The sequence below is a fragment of the Schistocerca nitens genome, chromosome 3, assembly GCF_023898315.1.
Source record: "Schistocerca nitens isolate TAMUIC-IGC-003100 chromosome 3, iqSchNite1.1, whole genome shotgun sequence".
NCBI classification, from domain to species: domain Eukaryota; kingdom Metazoa; phylum Arthropoda; class Insecta; order Orthoptera; family Acrididae; genus Schistocerca; species Schistocerca nitens.
In genome coordinates, this window is record NC_064616.1 from 879,101,504 (window position 1) to 879,116,768 (window position 15,265).

Genomic DNA, 15,265 nt, shown 5'->3' on the forward strand with positions numbered 1-15,265 from the left:
GTTATTGTGGTCTTCAGTCCTGAGACTGGTTTGATGCAGCTCTCCATGCTACTCTATCCTTCATCATCTCCCAGTACCTCCTGCAGCCTACATCCTTCTGAATCTGTTTAGTGTATTCATCTCTTGGTCTCCCTCTACAATTTTTACCCTCCACGCTGCCCCCCAGTACTAAATTGGTGATCCCTTGATGCCTCAGAACATGTGCTACCAACCGATCCCTTCTTCTGGTCAAGTTGTGCCACAAACTCCTCTTCTCCCCAATTCTATTCAATACCTCCTCATTACTTATGTGATCTACCCATCTAATCTTCAGCATTCTTCTGTAGCAAAATTGTGTACAAATGCATGTAAATCTGTAGATAATTTGCTTCTGCCAAAAGTGACTGGTTGGTCAATTTTGAGGATTGATTTCTGTTTAGTGATTCTTATATCACTTTCTCAAGGTCACACCTGAAAAGTTATGTAGACATTCCATCTCCTTGTCTTACTCCTATTTTGATTTTGAAAGAATCTGACAATTCGCCCATAAATTTAACCTTGGACTTTGTATTTATCAGTGTCTGTTTTATGATTGCAAGTCTTTTAGATCCAGACCTTTAATGCTAGGAATAGTTATTTGTGGTCAACTGTGTCATAGGCTTTTGAAATAAACATATGTGCAGGGTAAGTTTTTGTTACAAATTCTCGGACGCCTAAAGATTAGGTTCAAGGTTTGCTCTGGACACAGATGGCTCGTACTGAATCTTGCGTGATATTCTCTAGTTTTTGGTTAAAGTTGTTTCTGTGATCTATTGAGAAGACACTGAGATAGAATTTTGTATGCAACTGATTTTAGTGAAGTTCCCCAGTAGTTATTTACATCTGTTCTGTCTTCCTTTTTGTGTGAAAAGTGAGTTAACTCATGTTTCCAGCCTTTTGGAATTTGTTGTGTTTGCCAAATATGCATGGTTTTGATGGTTTCTTTTATGGTATTTGACCCTGCTGATATGAAAATTTCTACTATGATTTGATTTTCCCCTGATGTCTTTGAGTCTTTTGATCTCTCTGGCTATTTCTTCTTCATCTGATGGAATGAACCTGGATTGGTGTCCTCAAGTTCTTGTGGTTAGAATCTTTTTATTTGTTCTGGGCATTTAAGTAGTTCTTTGAAAAATCTGGCTAGTTCCTTGCAGTTTTCTTGATTGTTTAGAGCCAGTGGTCCATTTTCTTTCTTGAAGCAGAGACTTCGTGGTTGACATCCTATGAACTTTGTTTTGAAATGCTTACAGAAATTTTGTGTGTTGTTTCTTTTGAACTCTTTCTAGATTTCCAAGTTATCAATACTTTTCATATTTCTTTGTGATCTTTCTGAGTAATTTGGCTATGTCTTTCTTCACGTTGAGGAATATTTTGTAGTTGTCTTCTGTCATATTTTTGTTCATTGACGGTTTGCTCTAGTTAATGAAAGTTTCCTGTTCATAACAATCTATGTTTAGTGTGCCAAAGGAGGTCATGGTATTATGACAAAATTTGCCAAAGGGCTCTGACTCCCCAATGTTTATGTGTTAGTCCAGACACGGCACAAGCCAATAGTCTGGTTGTGCTGTTCTTGACAGCAGTGAATTGGTTATCACCGGGGGTGAAAGTTGGTTTCCTGCAATGCGTTGTTACTTCATTATCTCAAGTTTTTAACCAAAGTCCAGTTTTTTAGCAGTGGAGTGTTAGCCCCAGAAGAATAATTCCAGCTGCTTCTGTGTTGATCAGACAATGACCACTTTGCTGCTTGCTGTAAGTCAGGTGTAAAGTGGATATTGCAGGATGTCTCTTCTGCCAGTTCTGCCATATTGATGGTCTTCATCACCACCTCATTGCCATTGAGCATCCCACATTGTAAACAAGAGCAGCAAGGTAAGCTTCCCTGCTTTGTCATCTGGATCGCTGGGTCCTGAGCCACCCCACCACAATAAGGTCTAGTCCACGGGTGGTTGGGGGAGGGGATGTTTATTGTGATTATTTCATTTCTCCTTGTAGTATCAAAATGTAGACAATCAATAAATGGCATAAGTTTAGAATGGGTATAATGTTAACTTATGTAGGCAGATGCTTTACCTCAATAAAACAGTTTGTCATTACTCTTCAGAATATGTTAAAATAAAATTTTCTCAAAGAGCCTCTTAGGAAAAAATAGTCTCTTCTATTCATGCTTGTCTTATATTTGAGTAAATTAATTTGCAATTAAGTTATTTACTGTGTGACAGTAAATGGAAGTACATCGCACGGACACACTGGAATTGTTGATACTGTCCTTTGCATAGGAAGTTTGTGTTATTCAGTCATACAGTCCAGAACTTGAGTAAAGTGACCCTCACTTGTTTTCAAAGGTAGAGAAATACCTAGTCAGGTGTAACACAGACAGCAGTGATGTTCAAGATGTAATGATAGCACAATTATTTTGCTAGAGAAGAATATTAAAACAATCTTCATACCCTGGCTCCTAGAATGTATGGACACATCAGTGATGTTTATGTGGAAATGTAACACCACATGACATGAGGAGTACAGCAAGTTGATATACAAATATAGTACTTTAATATTATTTTCCGTGATTTGTGTTGGTAGTTTCTGGATAATCTTTGTGTAAGAGTTCCCTGTTTGCAGAAAATTATGTTCTAACACTTCCCAGTGTTACTGAAAGGCACCGAAGTTATATTAGATCTGTATTGAAATTTGTTGTTCCTGTTTGCCCTTGACTTGAACAAAATTGTCTTAAAACTCATTTAGGAGTTTTTGCACTTTCATATTTTGTAACATGCTGGTAGCTACAGGGAAATACTGTTAGCTTCAGTACTAAAAACCTTTGTTTGTAAGTTTATTTTGATTTTAATTTACAGCACAAATGTGAGAACTATTGGGTAGAGGAAGAAGGACAAGAGAAGCAGTTTGGAATGGTTACTGTTCGTCTAGTGAAGGCTAGTGTAGTTTGTCCTGACTTCCTTGTGCGGACTATGATGCTGAAGTACACAAACAGTCAGTCAGTTACCGGTAAGCTACTACCATTTGTATCATTCACATATTCCATTCACAATCTCTTGCAAAACTGTAATACTTTCTTGCAAAATGAAGAATATATTAAATTTTTCTTCTCATCAGTTTCTATAGAAAATTCTTGCTGATCGCATCTTCTTGTTAAGATTCATTTATTGTGGGTGCTATGGTGCTGGACATCCATTTGAAACCTAGCTTTTTTAATGGCAAATAAGGTCTACTTGCTTTCTTGTAGCTCAACCAAGTTAAAGCTGTGCCTGATGATGGGAGGCAGAACTGTGCCATTTTGTGCTTAAGAGGAAAACAGACAGAGCTTTTCATAGACTTAGAGCAAGTGCAATATTAAACCTTGAGTATGGTGTGTTACACACAGTCCCGTCACCTATGTTCGGCGTCAGCGTATGATAACCATTTGCAGATGGCTGGTGGCAGCGCTAACAGTGGAGGGTATATAAAGCATTTCAACGTGACATGGAAAACAGTGCAGTCACTGTTGTAAAGTGGAAATGGAGAAATTTATCTAATGTCTAAAAGGGCACGATAATTGACTTTCCAGCCAAGGGCTGAAGCATGTCTGAAATGGCTAAGTTTTTAAACTGTCCACGTGCTGCTGCGATTACAGTATGCTGTGCATGGTCCTATACAAAATGATGACTGCAGAGATGGGTATAGATGAATAAACATGCAATTGTTGACCACTCAGATAAATCAAGGGGCTACCAGCAGTATCTCGCCAATGACTGTTCAGTGACCATTGGTGTGTATGAGCCTCTGCAGCAGGCAACTAGTTCATCCACCCATACTGACTGCTGTTCCTTGATGGTGAAGGCTGGAATTTGCATGCCAGTGCTGCAATTGAACCTCCACTTAGTGCTGGCAGGTGGTCTTTTCAGATGAATCACGTTTTATGCTCTATTGGTATGTACAACATGAAACATATGAAAGCAAACACCCTGCAACAATCATTGGAGTGTTATGGTCTGGGAAATATTTCCATGGTGTTCCCTGGGTGGCATTGTCATTCTGGAAGGCACACTGAATCAACACAAGTATGCATCTATCCTTCGGGACCATATCTATCTCTACATGCAGTTTGTTTTTCCTTGGCACCATGGTCCCTACCAGCAGGACAGGGGAACATGTCATTAAGCTCGCAGTGTGTGTTGATCTAAGAGCATCAGGATGAGTTTCGAGCACTCTACTGCCCACCAAACTCCCCAGATTTAAATGCAATAGAGAATTTGTGGGACTATCTAGATCGGGCTGTACGCACCACCAATCCCGAGCTGAGAAACTTAGTGCAGCTGGCCATTATACCGGTGTCAGTGTAGTTCCACATCCCTATCGGTACCTTCCAGAACCTGACTCGCTCTCTTCCTGCACATCTCCCAGCAGTCTATGCTACGAAAGGCTTTTGACAGGTGGACACATTAATGTGACCAGACAGTTTATTTTCCAATACTCTACTCTAGACAAGAAATACAAAAAAGGAAGGAACAAAATGTTTCCTAGACAGACTGCACCTGGGGTAGTTCCAAGAGACACTGTTGTTCTTCCAGGAACACACTTAGCTTGGTCAAACTATAATAAATGGCACTAGCACTGACAGGAGCCAAGAAATATTCATAAAATTGTGAATGTGTAGAAATAAAGATCACTTCTCCAAGAAGTGGAACTAGTGAAATAATGAATAAACTTTAAGAGGAATGGGATTTGATTTTTTCTATCTTCAAAAAGTGATACCAAATTTATTTTGGGGAGCAGTCAGCTAACGTACAAGAGGAAAGGTAGTAGAACAATATGAAACTGTTAGAAACAGTAAATATTCAAGGAGACATACATTTAAAAAAGGAAAAAAAGCAAATTGGCAGAAGATAGGTATAAATAAATGATGAGTAAGGAAAGAGGAGCTAAGATTATAGACTGAAAATGGTGATGTCACAGCACTAAAAGTAGTGGACTTATGATAGAAGCAAAATCATTAAATACCAGAAAAGACAGTGAGATCAATAGACATAAAGGTAGCAGTAGAAAAGCAGTGTACCATAGGTCTTTGAAGGAGCACAGTGTTCCTGGTGATTGGAAAAAAGCACAGGTGATTCCCGTTTTCAAGACGGGTCATCAGACTGACACAAAACTACAGACCTGTATTCCCAACATTGGTCAGTTGTAGATTTGTGGAACATGTCTTATGGCGTTTCTGGTGGCTGAAAATCACATCTAGTGGAACCACAGTTAATTTCAGAAGCAGAAATCTTGTGAAACCTAGCTCACTCTGTTCTTCCACGAGATCCAGAAAGCAGTAGATACAGGAACACTGATAGATGCCATGATCCTTGACTTCAGGAAAGCATTTGATACAGTTTTGTACTGCCACCTAATGAACAAAATATAAGTGTACAGAATTTCAGACCAACTGCATGATAGGATTGAAGAGTTTCCAGCAAACAGAACACAACATGATATTCTGAACTCAGAGAAGTCTTCAGGGGTGAAGATAACTTTGGGTGTGCCCAAGGGAAGTATTATAGGACCATTAGTTTTCAACATTGGAAGTTACAGGAGGCTTTTCACAGATGATGCTGTTGTGTACTGATAAGTCTCGAAGCTCGAAAATTGAAGTGAAGTGCAGAAAGATGTTCAGAAGACAAGTGCTTGGTGCAGGGAATAGCAATTGACCCTCGACATGTACAAATGTAACTTACTACGATTACATAAAAGGCCCTTTATTGTATGACTACAAAACTCCAGAACAATCAGTGGACGCAGTTACTTCCATAAAATATCTAGGTGAATGCATACAGAGTGATCTGAAATGAAACAGCCACATCAAATGAACTGCAAGTAAAGCATCTGCCAAAATGGGATTCAATGGAGGAATCTTCAGGAAATTTAGTCCATCAATAAAGGAATTAGCTTATAGAACACTTGTTCAACCAGTAATTGAATATTGTTTGTCATTGTAGGATTTGTATGAGATAGGAAAGATGTTGGAAATTGAGAAGGTCCTAAGAAGAGCAGTACATTTCATTACAGGTTCATTTAGTAAGTATGAAAGTGTCATGGAGATGATCCACCAACTCCATTGACAGACATTGCAAGATAGATGTTCTGCTTCACGGTGTGGTTTATTGTTAAAATTATAAGAGTGTACATTCCTCACGAAAAGATCATGAAGATAAAATTAGAAAGATTTGAGCCCACATGGAGGCCTGCTGGAAGCAAACCACAAGGTGGCTTGCGGAGTATAGATGTAGATGTAAAGGTTAGTTTGGTTTCCATGAATGAAGTGATGAAATGTGTGTTAGATTGTGAAATTTGGATATGTAGCTTGCAAGTGTTCATATGCCACCAATTATTGTATGGTGTCTACAGTACAATGTATCATGTCCTAATATCAACATATTTGAGGCTTGTCTTTTGACTCATTTGCAGAAAGCATTTTGTAAATTTTCGAAATATTTAGATATTTATAACAACATTCTTAGTATAGTTAAAGGTAAGTATTAACACAGAGCTAATAGGAGCACTTGAATTAATTGCAGAAGGAGCAGAGTTTGAAAAAGAGGAAACGTTAGTAATGTTGTTGTCAAACTATGTGTGTTGTTTCACAATGTGAAAAATTTTAAGCACTTTCCACAATTTAAGACAGTTTTGATCAGGAGAGTATATAAAATTCTGGAAAAGTATTTCATTTGTCTAACAATTGCTTTTATCTGAATGCACAGAATAGCTTTTGATTTTGTTGGTGTTGGTGTTGGTGATGATGGTGGTTTGTGTGTGTGTGTGTGAGAGAGAGAGAGAGAGAGAGAGAGAGAGAGAGAGAGAGAGAGAGAGAGATGTTAATGCTCAACTGTCATTCAATTTGTAATATGCTACCAAGCACAAATCAGAACGATCCATCATCAGCTAAGAAATATTGCAGATGAAACAAATACGTACTGATTACACTAAGCTGGAGACCCTGACAGCAGTATTCAGTGGGCATTTGGGACAGTTACAGTAGATCTATATGACCAACAAGGCGGGAAATTTCTAATCTTGTGATAACAGAGCAGTAATGATAATTTAGACCTAGTACGACCTAAAATGCAGTCCCAGATGGATTAAAGAAAGTAATATAGCATGAGGAGTGGCTGGCCTCAATATAGCATGAGGAGTGGTTGGCCTCATTGTTTTAAAAAACATCTCTCCTTTGTGCTTGGAAAATATCTATTGTGTCTTTGGAATACCAGAATCATGTGTGTAGTGGCATTTCTATCAAGAAATCTCATTCTTTGGTGAGTGGGAGCAGCTTAAGCTGACATTTGCAGCACACCATTTTTAAGAATGTGTTAACCATTTGTTCTGTTCAGTACATGACTTCATAACTTCAGCAATGTAAACAAAGTTTGTAAACGTATGGGGTTGTAGGCACATAAAAGAAATTTTTCATAAGTTCCTCTATTGACCTGCTTAAAAAGCTATATAAACTATCATATAACTTCTTAAAAATACAGTGTTGTCTCCTTTACTGTGTAAGTATATGGGGGTAGCTTTTAAAATAGCAGTTCTTGCATTTGCAACTGACATTTGAAACGTTTCTCAAGCGGATCATATTTCCTTTAGGAATTTGAGTGTTCTAAAGCATGTACCAAGTGGTGGATCATAGTACATCCATGAAACTTTTTTTAATTTGGTTTGCCTGAAACTGTTAAATATTATGCACATAATGACCAGTGTTTTTCAATAGTGTTAAACTGATATTTCTTGAATGTAATTCATATTGTGTTCAAATATGTAAAAAGGCAGTGGAGAACATTATTGAATGAGGACAATAAACCATAAAATTAGATTTTTTTTGGTGAAATAATGATATTTGGGCTGATTACAAAATATATGTTTGGTATTCAGCTACATGAAATGCACTTCACATAAATCAGGGTGCTAAGCAAACCAAATGAAAATGAACTTACGTATATTAGAAGACACCTGGTAAAACACAAGAGAAAGAAAACATAAAACTATATAGAGAAAACAAAGAATTCCTATGGCATTAATATGTCTCACACAGATAGCAAGCAGCACTGAGACTTATATTATCATCTGGGTAAAGTTCACAGTGCTACTTAGTATAAAATGAGCTGTGTGAAGATGTAAGGTATTTTCAGTGGCATTGTTTTTTTTTTTTAAACCTCATTGTTAGGCTCACTTGTTTTATTATGAGGTAACTTGTACATTCTTCATTTGATGTTTGTAATCAATACATTTGAAGCAAGTGCATTGAAATAGTCTGATTGGCTTAAGTTCAAAAACAACCAATAGTTTAAAATTAACCTGACTTAATAAATGTGCAGATAATTTCCTTTTGTGCATGAAACACTAATGCAAGAAAGAATTTGTTGCTTGGTCCATTAAATGAATATTCACCATGACTGAATTCACTTGGCAATCGCTTTCTGGCTCCATAGTTCTTATAACATTTCATTAATTAAAGAGTTGTGTGGTAATTTATCAGATTTACTAACGTTTGCAAGTTGTGGAACATTGTAATTTAGATGAAGTATGTATAATATTAGGCAGGAACATCAAAATGATAATGCAGTAAGAGTTTATATATGTATAGTTCACACTGAGATGAACATAATATTCCTTGCATTTATTCTTTAAGAAGTCTACAAGCCTGATCACTGTTAATTCAAACAATGAACTCAAACAATTCGGGACTTTTTTCATTGTTTGAATTCTGTATGAATGTAATCATTGTACCAACCTCACTACTTTGCTAAAACTTCTATTTTTAATAAACTTGTCAAGAATTCTGAAAATTTCAGCATTTTTATTAATTGATCCATTGACTATGCTAATAAAACCTCACATTTTGCCATGGTACATGTTCCTAGGATATAGTAATTTGAAATATAATAAATTTTCCAAAGTGCACTGTAAATCATTAGTCATGTCATATTGTGATCATATTATATTAAGTTCTAAATTGTTTTAGTAATTTTGTTATATTTGGGCCTATTCCATAGTAAACACTGTACCATTTGTGCTGCCTTCCTCACTGTACTGAAAACTTCTGTGCTCAGTGTCTATCAGTAAGGCATACCAACAAATCAGTAAAACAGAAAACTTTTGAGAATAAAACAACAACAGTAAAAACATCCACTGCATATTATATAAATTTTAGACAAGTTTGCTGGTCATTTTCCTATATAAAAATGTGTGTGAATGTATCCAGGCAAACGGCCAAGTTCTTAGTGATGTAACTCTTCAGGCTTTCCCGGCGATCTAGAGATGTCAAGTTCTTAGTGGTTAGGTGTTTGGTCTGTTTTGCAATTTGGTGGGTGACATGTCACTGAAAAATCTCTGGTAGAATTGCTCATCCATATTCCCAACTACATTCAATTTGTTTTGGATTCTTCTGCCTTTTTAAATGTGTAGAAATAGTGAATGAGTAGAGAGCCATTATGCTGCTAAAATGTGAGTTTATAGCCCATTCTGTTGCAGAGTCAAAGTGTGGATCTCTGCAGGTTTGAAGTGGAAATCTTTGATGGGACTATAGAATACATCTGTATTTTTGAGCAATGTGTTAAAGACGTATTTTTGAACACATTTTGGGGAAAACAATTGATTTTCACAATTGTAGTTATAAAAACAGTCTAGATTGCAAAATCATATTGATTGGTGACTGGTTTCAGTCCAAAGGCACACCACCTTCGGACCATGGAGACGGATCTGTGAAGCAGGAACTGCAGAAGTCTCCAGATGCTGTCAACTGCTTGAGAGTGCATTATCAGAATACCTGCCTGCTTTGGAATTAAAAATGAAAATCAAAACTTAATTCTATGATCAGGTCCAGGGGACCATTAAATGCCTACCCATTGCTACTTTATCATCTACTTAACATGTCATGGGATGTCTCAGTTGTTCTTACAACAGTGAATAGGTCTTGTTCCATTTTTCCCACCAAGAAACAGTCATTGGCAGTACCAGAAATTGAACGCAGGTTCTCCTTGTTGCAGTAGAGCAAGCTGACCACTGTGCCACAGAAGCAAGTAACTAACTAAATGAAGATCACTGTAAGTTTTCGTAATACTCAAAGGTTACTGGAATGAAAGAAGATATTCATTTCTCTTTCAGTGATATAGTTATTGTCAATTTATGTCATCCAGTACAACTAAGGAGAGCACTTTACAGAAATTCTGATCACAGCTTGTATGGAAAGCCACTGACAACATGCTGCAGAGGTTTGTTGGGATTACATTTATACCCTAACAAAGCAACTTCTTTGTTGTGCTTCAAACCCATAAGATTGAATGTATGAATATGTTGGTTTTACTGTGTCCTCACTTGAGATGTTTGTATCATATTATATTATGATTATTCCTTTGACAAAATTGTAGGCAGGTAAGTTACCATGTTCTTCTTACCTTCTCATTATTTTAGCTTCTTCCAGTATTGAAGACTATAAATTGCCAGTTGTCTTGTTTTAATGACTCTCAAAAAGTTTATTTTGTGTGAATTTTGACACTTCTATTGCAGAACATCGTACAGTTTGCCAGTTTCACTACTCTGCTTGGCCAGATCATGGTGTGCCACCACTGGTGAGACCTCTGCTGGACATGGTTCGCCTTGTGAGAGATACCCAGGCTTCAGAAACTTTGCCTGTGCTTATTCATTGTTCTGCTGGTTGTGGCCGCACGGGCACAATATGTGCTATAGATTATGTTTTGGGTCTACTCAGGGCTGGTGTAAGTAAACATTTTATGAACATAAAGATTAGATTTTATAGTTAATTATCACTTCTGTTCATTGTTCTTTTTCATTTCTACATTATTTCAGATAAAATTTTCTCTGAATTTGCACTTTTTAGGTCATGACAGGTATTTTTGGTAGGAACAGTGGTTGAGAAGAAGTAAGATACTTGAATACTGTGATATTATAATTCATCCATAAAATAAGATTCATTGATGAAACCCTGCTACAGTCTAGTGCAACTGATTTTGTTGCATGTGCCATGCTAAGGCTGTTATTGATAGAAACACACACAATTTTCATGTGGCTGTGTGCTGTATAAATTTGGTGACTGGTATAAATGCCTGTGTCATTCTATTTTTTATTAGATTTTTGTAATTCTTAAAGCATCATTCATTCAATGTCATATCTATGAAGCTCAGGGATGAAGCAGTGATTTTTAGGTGGCTACAGATGTTCTGTTCTGGGCATGATGAAGAGCAAAGCAGGTAATTGCCAAAGACTGGGGAACTAAAGGAAAAATCTATTGAAACAATTCATGATAAAACTACAACTTGTTCCAGAACAGTTCATGCCAGAATAGGATTTTAGAAGGCAGAGGTTCTGAGTTCGAGTCTCGGTCTGGCACAGAGTTTTAATCTGCCAGGAAGTGTCAGGATTTTAGAACTTAATGTGGTTAATCTCTATATAATTGTGATTATAAACAAACTGTGTTGCAACAATATGAGTGCATATTTGGTGTTCAGTACACAGTGCAGTAACAAAATTCACTTCAAATATTGTCACGTAGAAGAAGGTGTAATTATATGAATGACGAATGCTAACTTCACTTTACGAAGGTTTATTCATCACTTGCACATACAAGAGCGCGGAGTGAATTGCCTCCGGCCAGAACACTTATTGTATATAGACAGTTACAGAACATTCCAGTACAATGATTCTTGACATTTGTGGATACTTCTAGAATGTACTCGAACCGAATATAGAAATTAAAATTTTACAGTTCAGGTGAGTTTTGAACTCGCAAACCTCCATGCAACAGCCTAGTATCATAACCACTACACTACAGTGTTACTCAGATTCTTATGTGACATTACTCCCTCCTTAAGAGAACAGCATCTCGGTGTTATGTCCTCCTAGTTCGGGAACAAGTCATAGGTCCTACATACTCCGACCCTCTATGACTGATGTTCGCCCTTGCGGTGGTCTTCTTAGAACTTCCCTAGTGGCTACACTCTTTGTCACCTTTCCACTTGTTGCCTGTCACTGGAGCTTCGAATTTACCCTGGGTTGCAGGGTGATTATATTCATTCAAAGGACGTGGACCGTATCTCTGATCTTTCGTCATCTTGTGTCGGGGTCGAAATCTTCAACTTCATAATTAACATCAGGCAACTGTCTTACAACCTTATAAGGTCCAAAGTAGCACATGAGGAGCTTCTCAGAGAGACTACCTTCCGAGCAGGAGTGAAGATCCAGACGAGGTCACCAGGCTGGTAGACAACAGGGAGGTGGCTCGCATCATACCTTCGGTGATCGTTTTCTTGAGCCTGCAGCGTGCAGAGTCAAGCTAACTGCCAAGTGTCCTCAGCTCTGGTTAACACCTGGCCAATGTAGTCGTCGTCCACGTCATCAGGATGTAGCGGAAACATAGTGTTCATCATTGTCGTCGTCTCGTGCCCATGCACAGGAAAAATGGCGTAAATCCTGTGGTGTCTTGTTTGGCGGTGTTGTAGGCAAACGTCACGAAAGGTAGTACCTCATCCCAGTTGCCCTGCTCAACATTGACGAACATTGATAGCGTGTCGGCCGAGGTCTTAAGAGGTGTTCAGTAAGTTCATTAGTTTGCGGGTGGTAGACAGTGATGTGATGAGTGATGTAGCACTGAAGGTTCATCTCTGTCACAAGATTCGATTGAAAACTTTCCCTCGATCCGTAATTAACGACCTTGGGGCACCTTCTTTTAATACAACGTCTTCTACGATGAATTTGGCTACCTCGAATGCTTCAGCTGTTTTCATGGCTTTTGTAATGGCATAGTGTGTCAGATAATCAGTGAAAACAATAATCCATCTATTGCCACTAGTGGACATTGGAAATTGTCCGAGGAGGTCAATCCCAACACACTGGAAAGGAGTTTTGGCTGGTGGAATTTTGGGTCAGCCAGGTCGTTTCTGAGGAACTGCCTTCCTTCTCTGGCACTCCGACAGTGCAACACATAGTGACGGACACTCCTAAATAAACCTGGCCAGAAAAATCACTTGTGGATCCTATTGTATGTCTTAATAAATCCTAAATTTCCGGCCTCAGGTATGTTATGTAATTTCTGTAGAACATCTAAGTGCATGTGTTTAGCCATCACTGGTAGCCACCTCTTTCCAAACGGTTCAAAGTCTTTCTTGTGAAGTAATCCATTAACTATTGTCCTTTCACATCCTTTGACCAATTTAAGGCAAGCATAATTTGAGATATCTTGGTGTCCTTCTGCTCAGCAGACAGATCCTGGAGTGCAGCGAGACAGTCACTATCTTCATCAAAGTCTTGATGGTCTTGCACAGAGTATCTTGAGAGACAGTCGTCATCTTGGTGTTTTCTTCCACTTCTATACACAATAGTAATGTCATACTCTTGAAGACATAGTGCCCACCTGGCGAGTCGTCCTGTTGGATCCTTAAGACCTGTCAACCAACAAAGTGAATGATGGTCTCTAGCAACTGTGAACAGCCTTCCAGCATCTTCAGGCTACTGCTTTGTGGTGTAGCGGTGGCGGACCACCAGATGCATCACATGGGACACCTCAGATGATGTTTGTTTCATCCATGGACTCTGTTGCTTAGGCACCTTGTAGTATACCTATCACAGGTACCCACATTCACCGCAGGGTGAGTGGTTGTTGTAATGCATTCATGTCACTCAAGACAGAAAGTCAACATGGAGGCTGGCCATCTAGTCTCACTCATTCACCTTCTGAATGGACGGGTGGCTGCTCCTTCAGCAAGTTCTGAGCAGGCACACGGGGGGGAGGCATTTAGTAGTTATCGGGAGCTTCAATGTTAGGCATGTTATGAAGCCCCTTAGGGAAGCAGCATCCAGGGCTGGAAAGAATGCCAGTGTGCGCTTGGTACATACGCTGGGTGACCTCATCAGAGATGTGAAAGAGGCCTCTGCCTGCTGCTATTGAGCGTACTGGGTGAAGTCATCTGCAGCTTCGGGCTCGTGTCAGCACCAGTGACATCTGTTGCTTGGGCGATCTTCAATTCGTATGGGTGGTTGGTGGAAGAGTTGAAGACTGCTGGTCTCCACAAAGGATGCAAGCAGAGCTGACAATTAGCAGCATCGTTGAAAGAATTTATCGAGATCCTTTGGTTTGGAGCAGGATGGAGAGTCTCAGCCGAAGGCTCCACCAGTTCTGTGTTGGTCTTGGCTGCAGAATTCTAGACCAGCATTGTGGGGTGAAGAATTTTAGGACTTCCCTTGATAGTCAGGAACCCACTACACAAAGGAACTGGCTACTTGAGTAGCAGAGTACTTGTTGAATGCACATGGGGATTTTTTAGGCTAGGCAGTAGTTTGAGGATCTGTGTGAACAGTTGCCTGTCAATATACAGAGAGTGAAATCAGACTGCGTAGAAGATAATGCACTTTGACTGTTATGATTTTAACAGTAAATTGGCAAAGTGTTCATTGCAAGGTTCCTGAATTTACAGCACCCCAAGAAAGTTATGCTCAAATTATTCTCAGAACCGAGAGCTGGCTGAAACTTTAAATAGAATGCTCTGAAATATTTAGCAAGGCAGGGAACATTTATCGAAAAGAGAGACTGGACAGTAAGGGGGAAGAGTGTTCATTGCTGTTGACAAAAATATTGTGTCTGCCAAGGTCAAAAATGAGTCTTGACTGTGAAGTTACCTGGAAATGTACAGCAGGCTTAGGTGAACTAAAGATAATTATGGGACATTTTTTACTGGACACCTAATTTTGCCATATCAGTTGTAGACCCATTCAAAAGTCTACATGCAGTAGTTCTGAAATACCCAGTTCATGCAATATTAGTTGGAGGTGACTTTAATCTACCGAATATAAACAGTGATGTTTATGAATTCATTGCAGGTGGTATGGACAGACAGTTATGTCTGTTATGTTTGAACATGTTTTCCAAAAATTGTTTTAAACAGCTAGTTAGACTACCCCCGGCTCAGTGGAAATATTTTAACGTTGTAGCTACAGACAGACTTAGCTTATCGACAGTGTCACTATAGAGACATGGAATAGTGATCATGATGGCGCCATAGCGACAATGATTATTAAAGTTAATAAACACATCAGTAAGGCTAGAATAGTATTTATGATAAAAATAGCAGATAAGCAGTTGTTAGCATACCACTGGAACAGTGAATGGACATCATCTAGTTACAATATGATGGATGTAGAGGAATTACGGGCAAAATTTAAACTTATCGCAAATTGCACCGTGGATAAGTATGTACTGAGTAAATGGATT

The 15,265-nt window shown here is 38.6% G+C and overlaps 1 protein-coding gene across 2 annotated transcripts in view; it reads left to right on the forward strand.

Annotated features, from left to right (window-relative positions):
- Positions 1–15,265, forward strand: part of LOC126248919 (uncharacterized) — a 154,367-nt gene that overhangs the window by 46,178 nt on the left and 92,924 nt on the right. For both annotated transcript variants that reach the window (XM_049950412.1, XM_049950413.1), the window contains exons 4-5: positions 2,871–3,021; positions 10,552–10,760. In XM_049950412.1, coding sequence (XP_049806369.1) covers positions 2,871–3,021; positions 10,552–10,760 — 360 coding nt within the window. The remainder of the gene's footprint in view (positions 1–2,870; positions 3,022–10,551; positions 10,761–15,265) is intronic.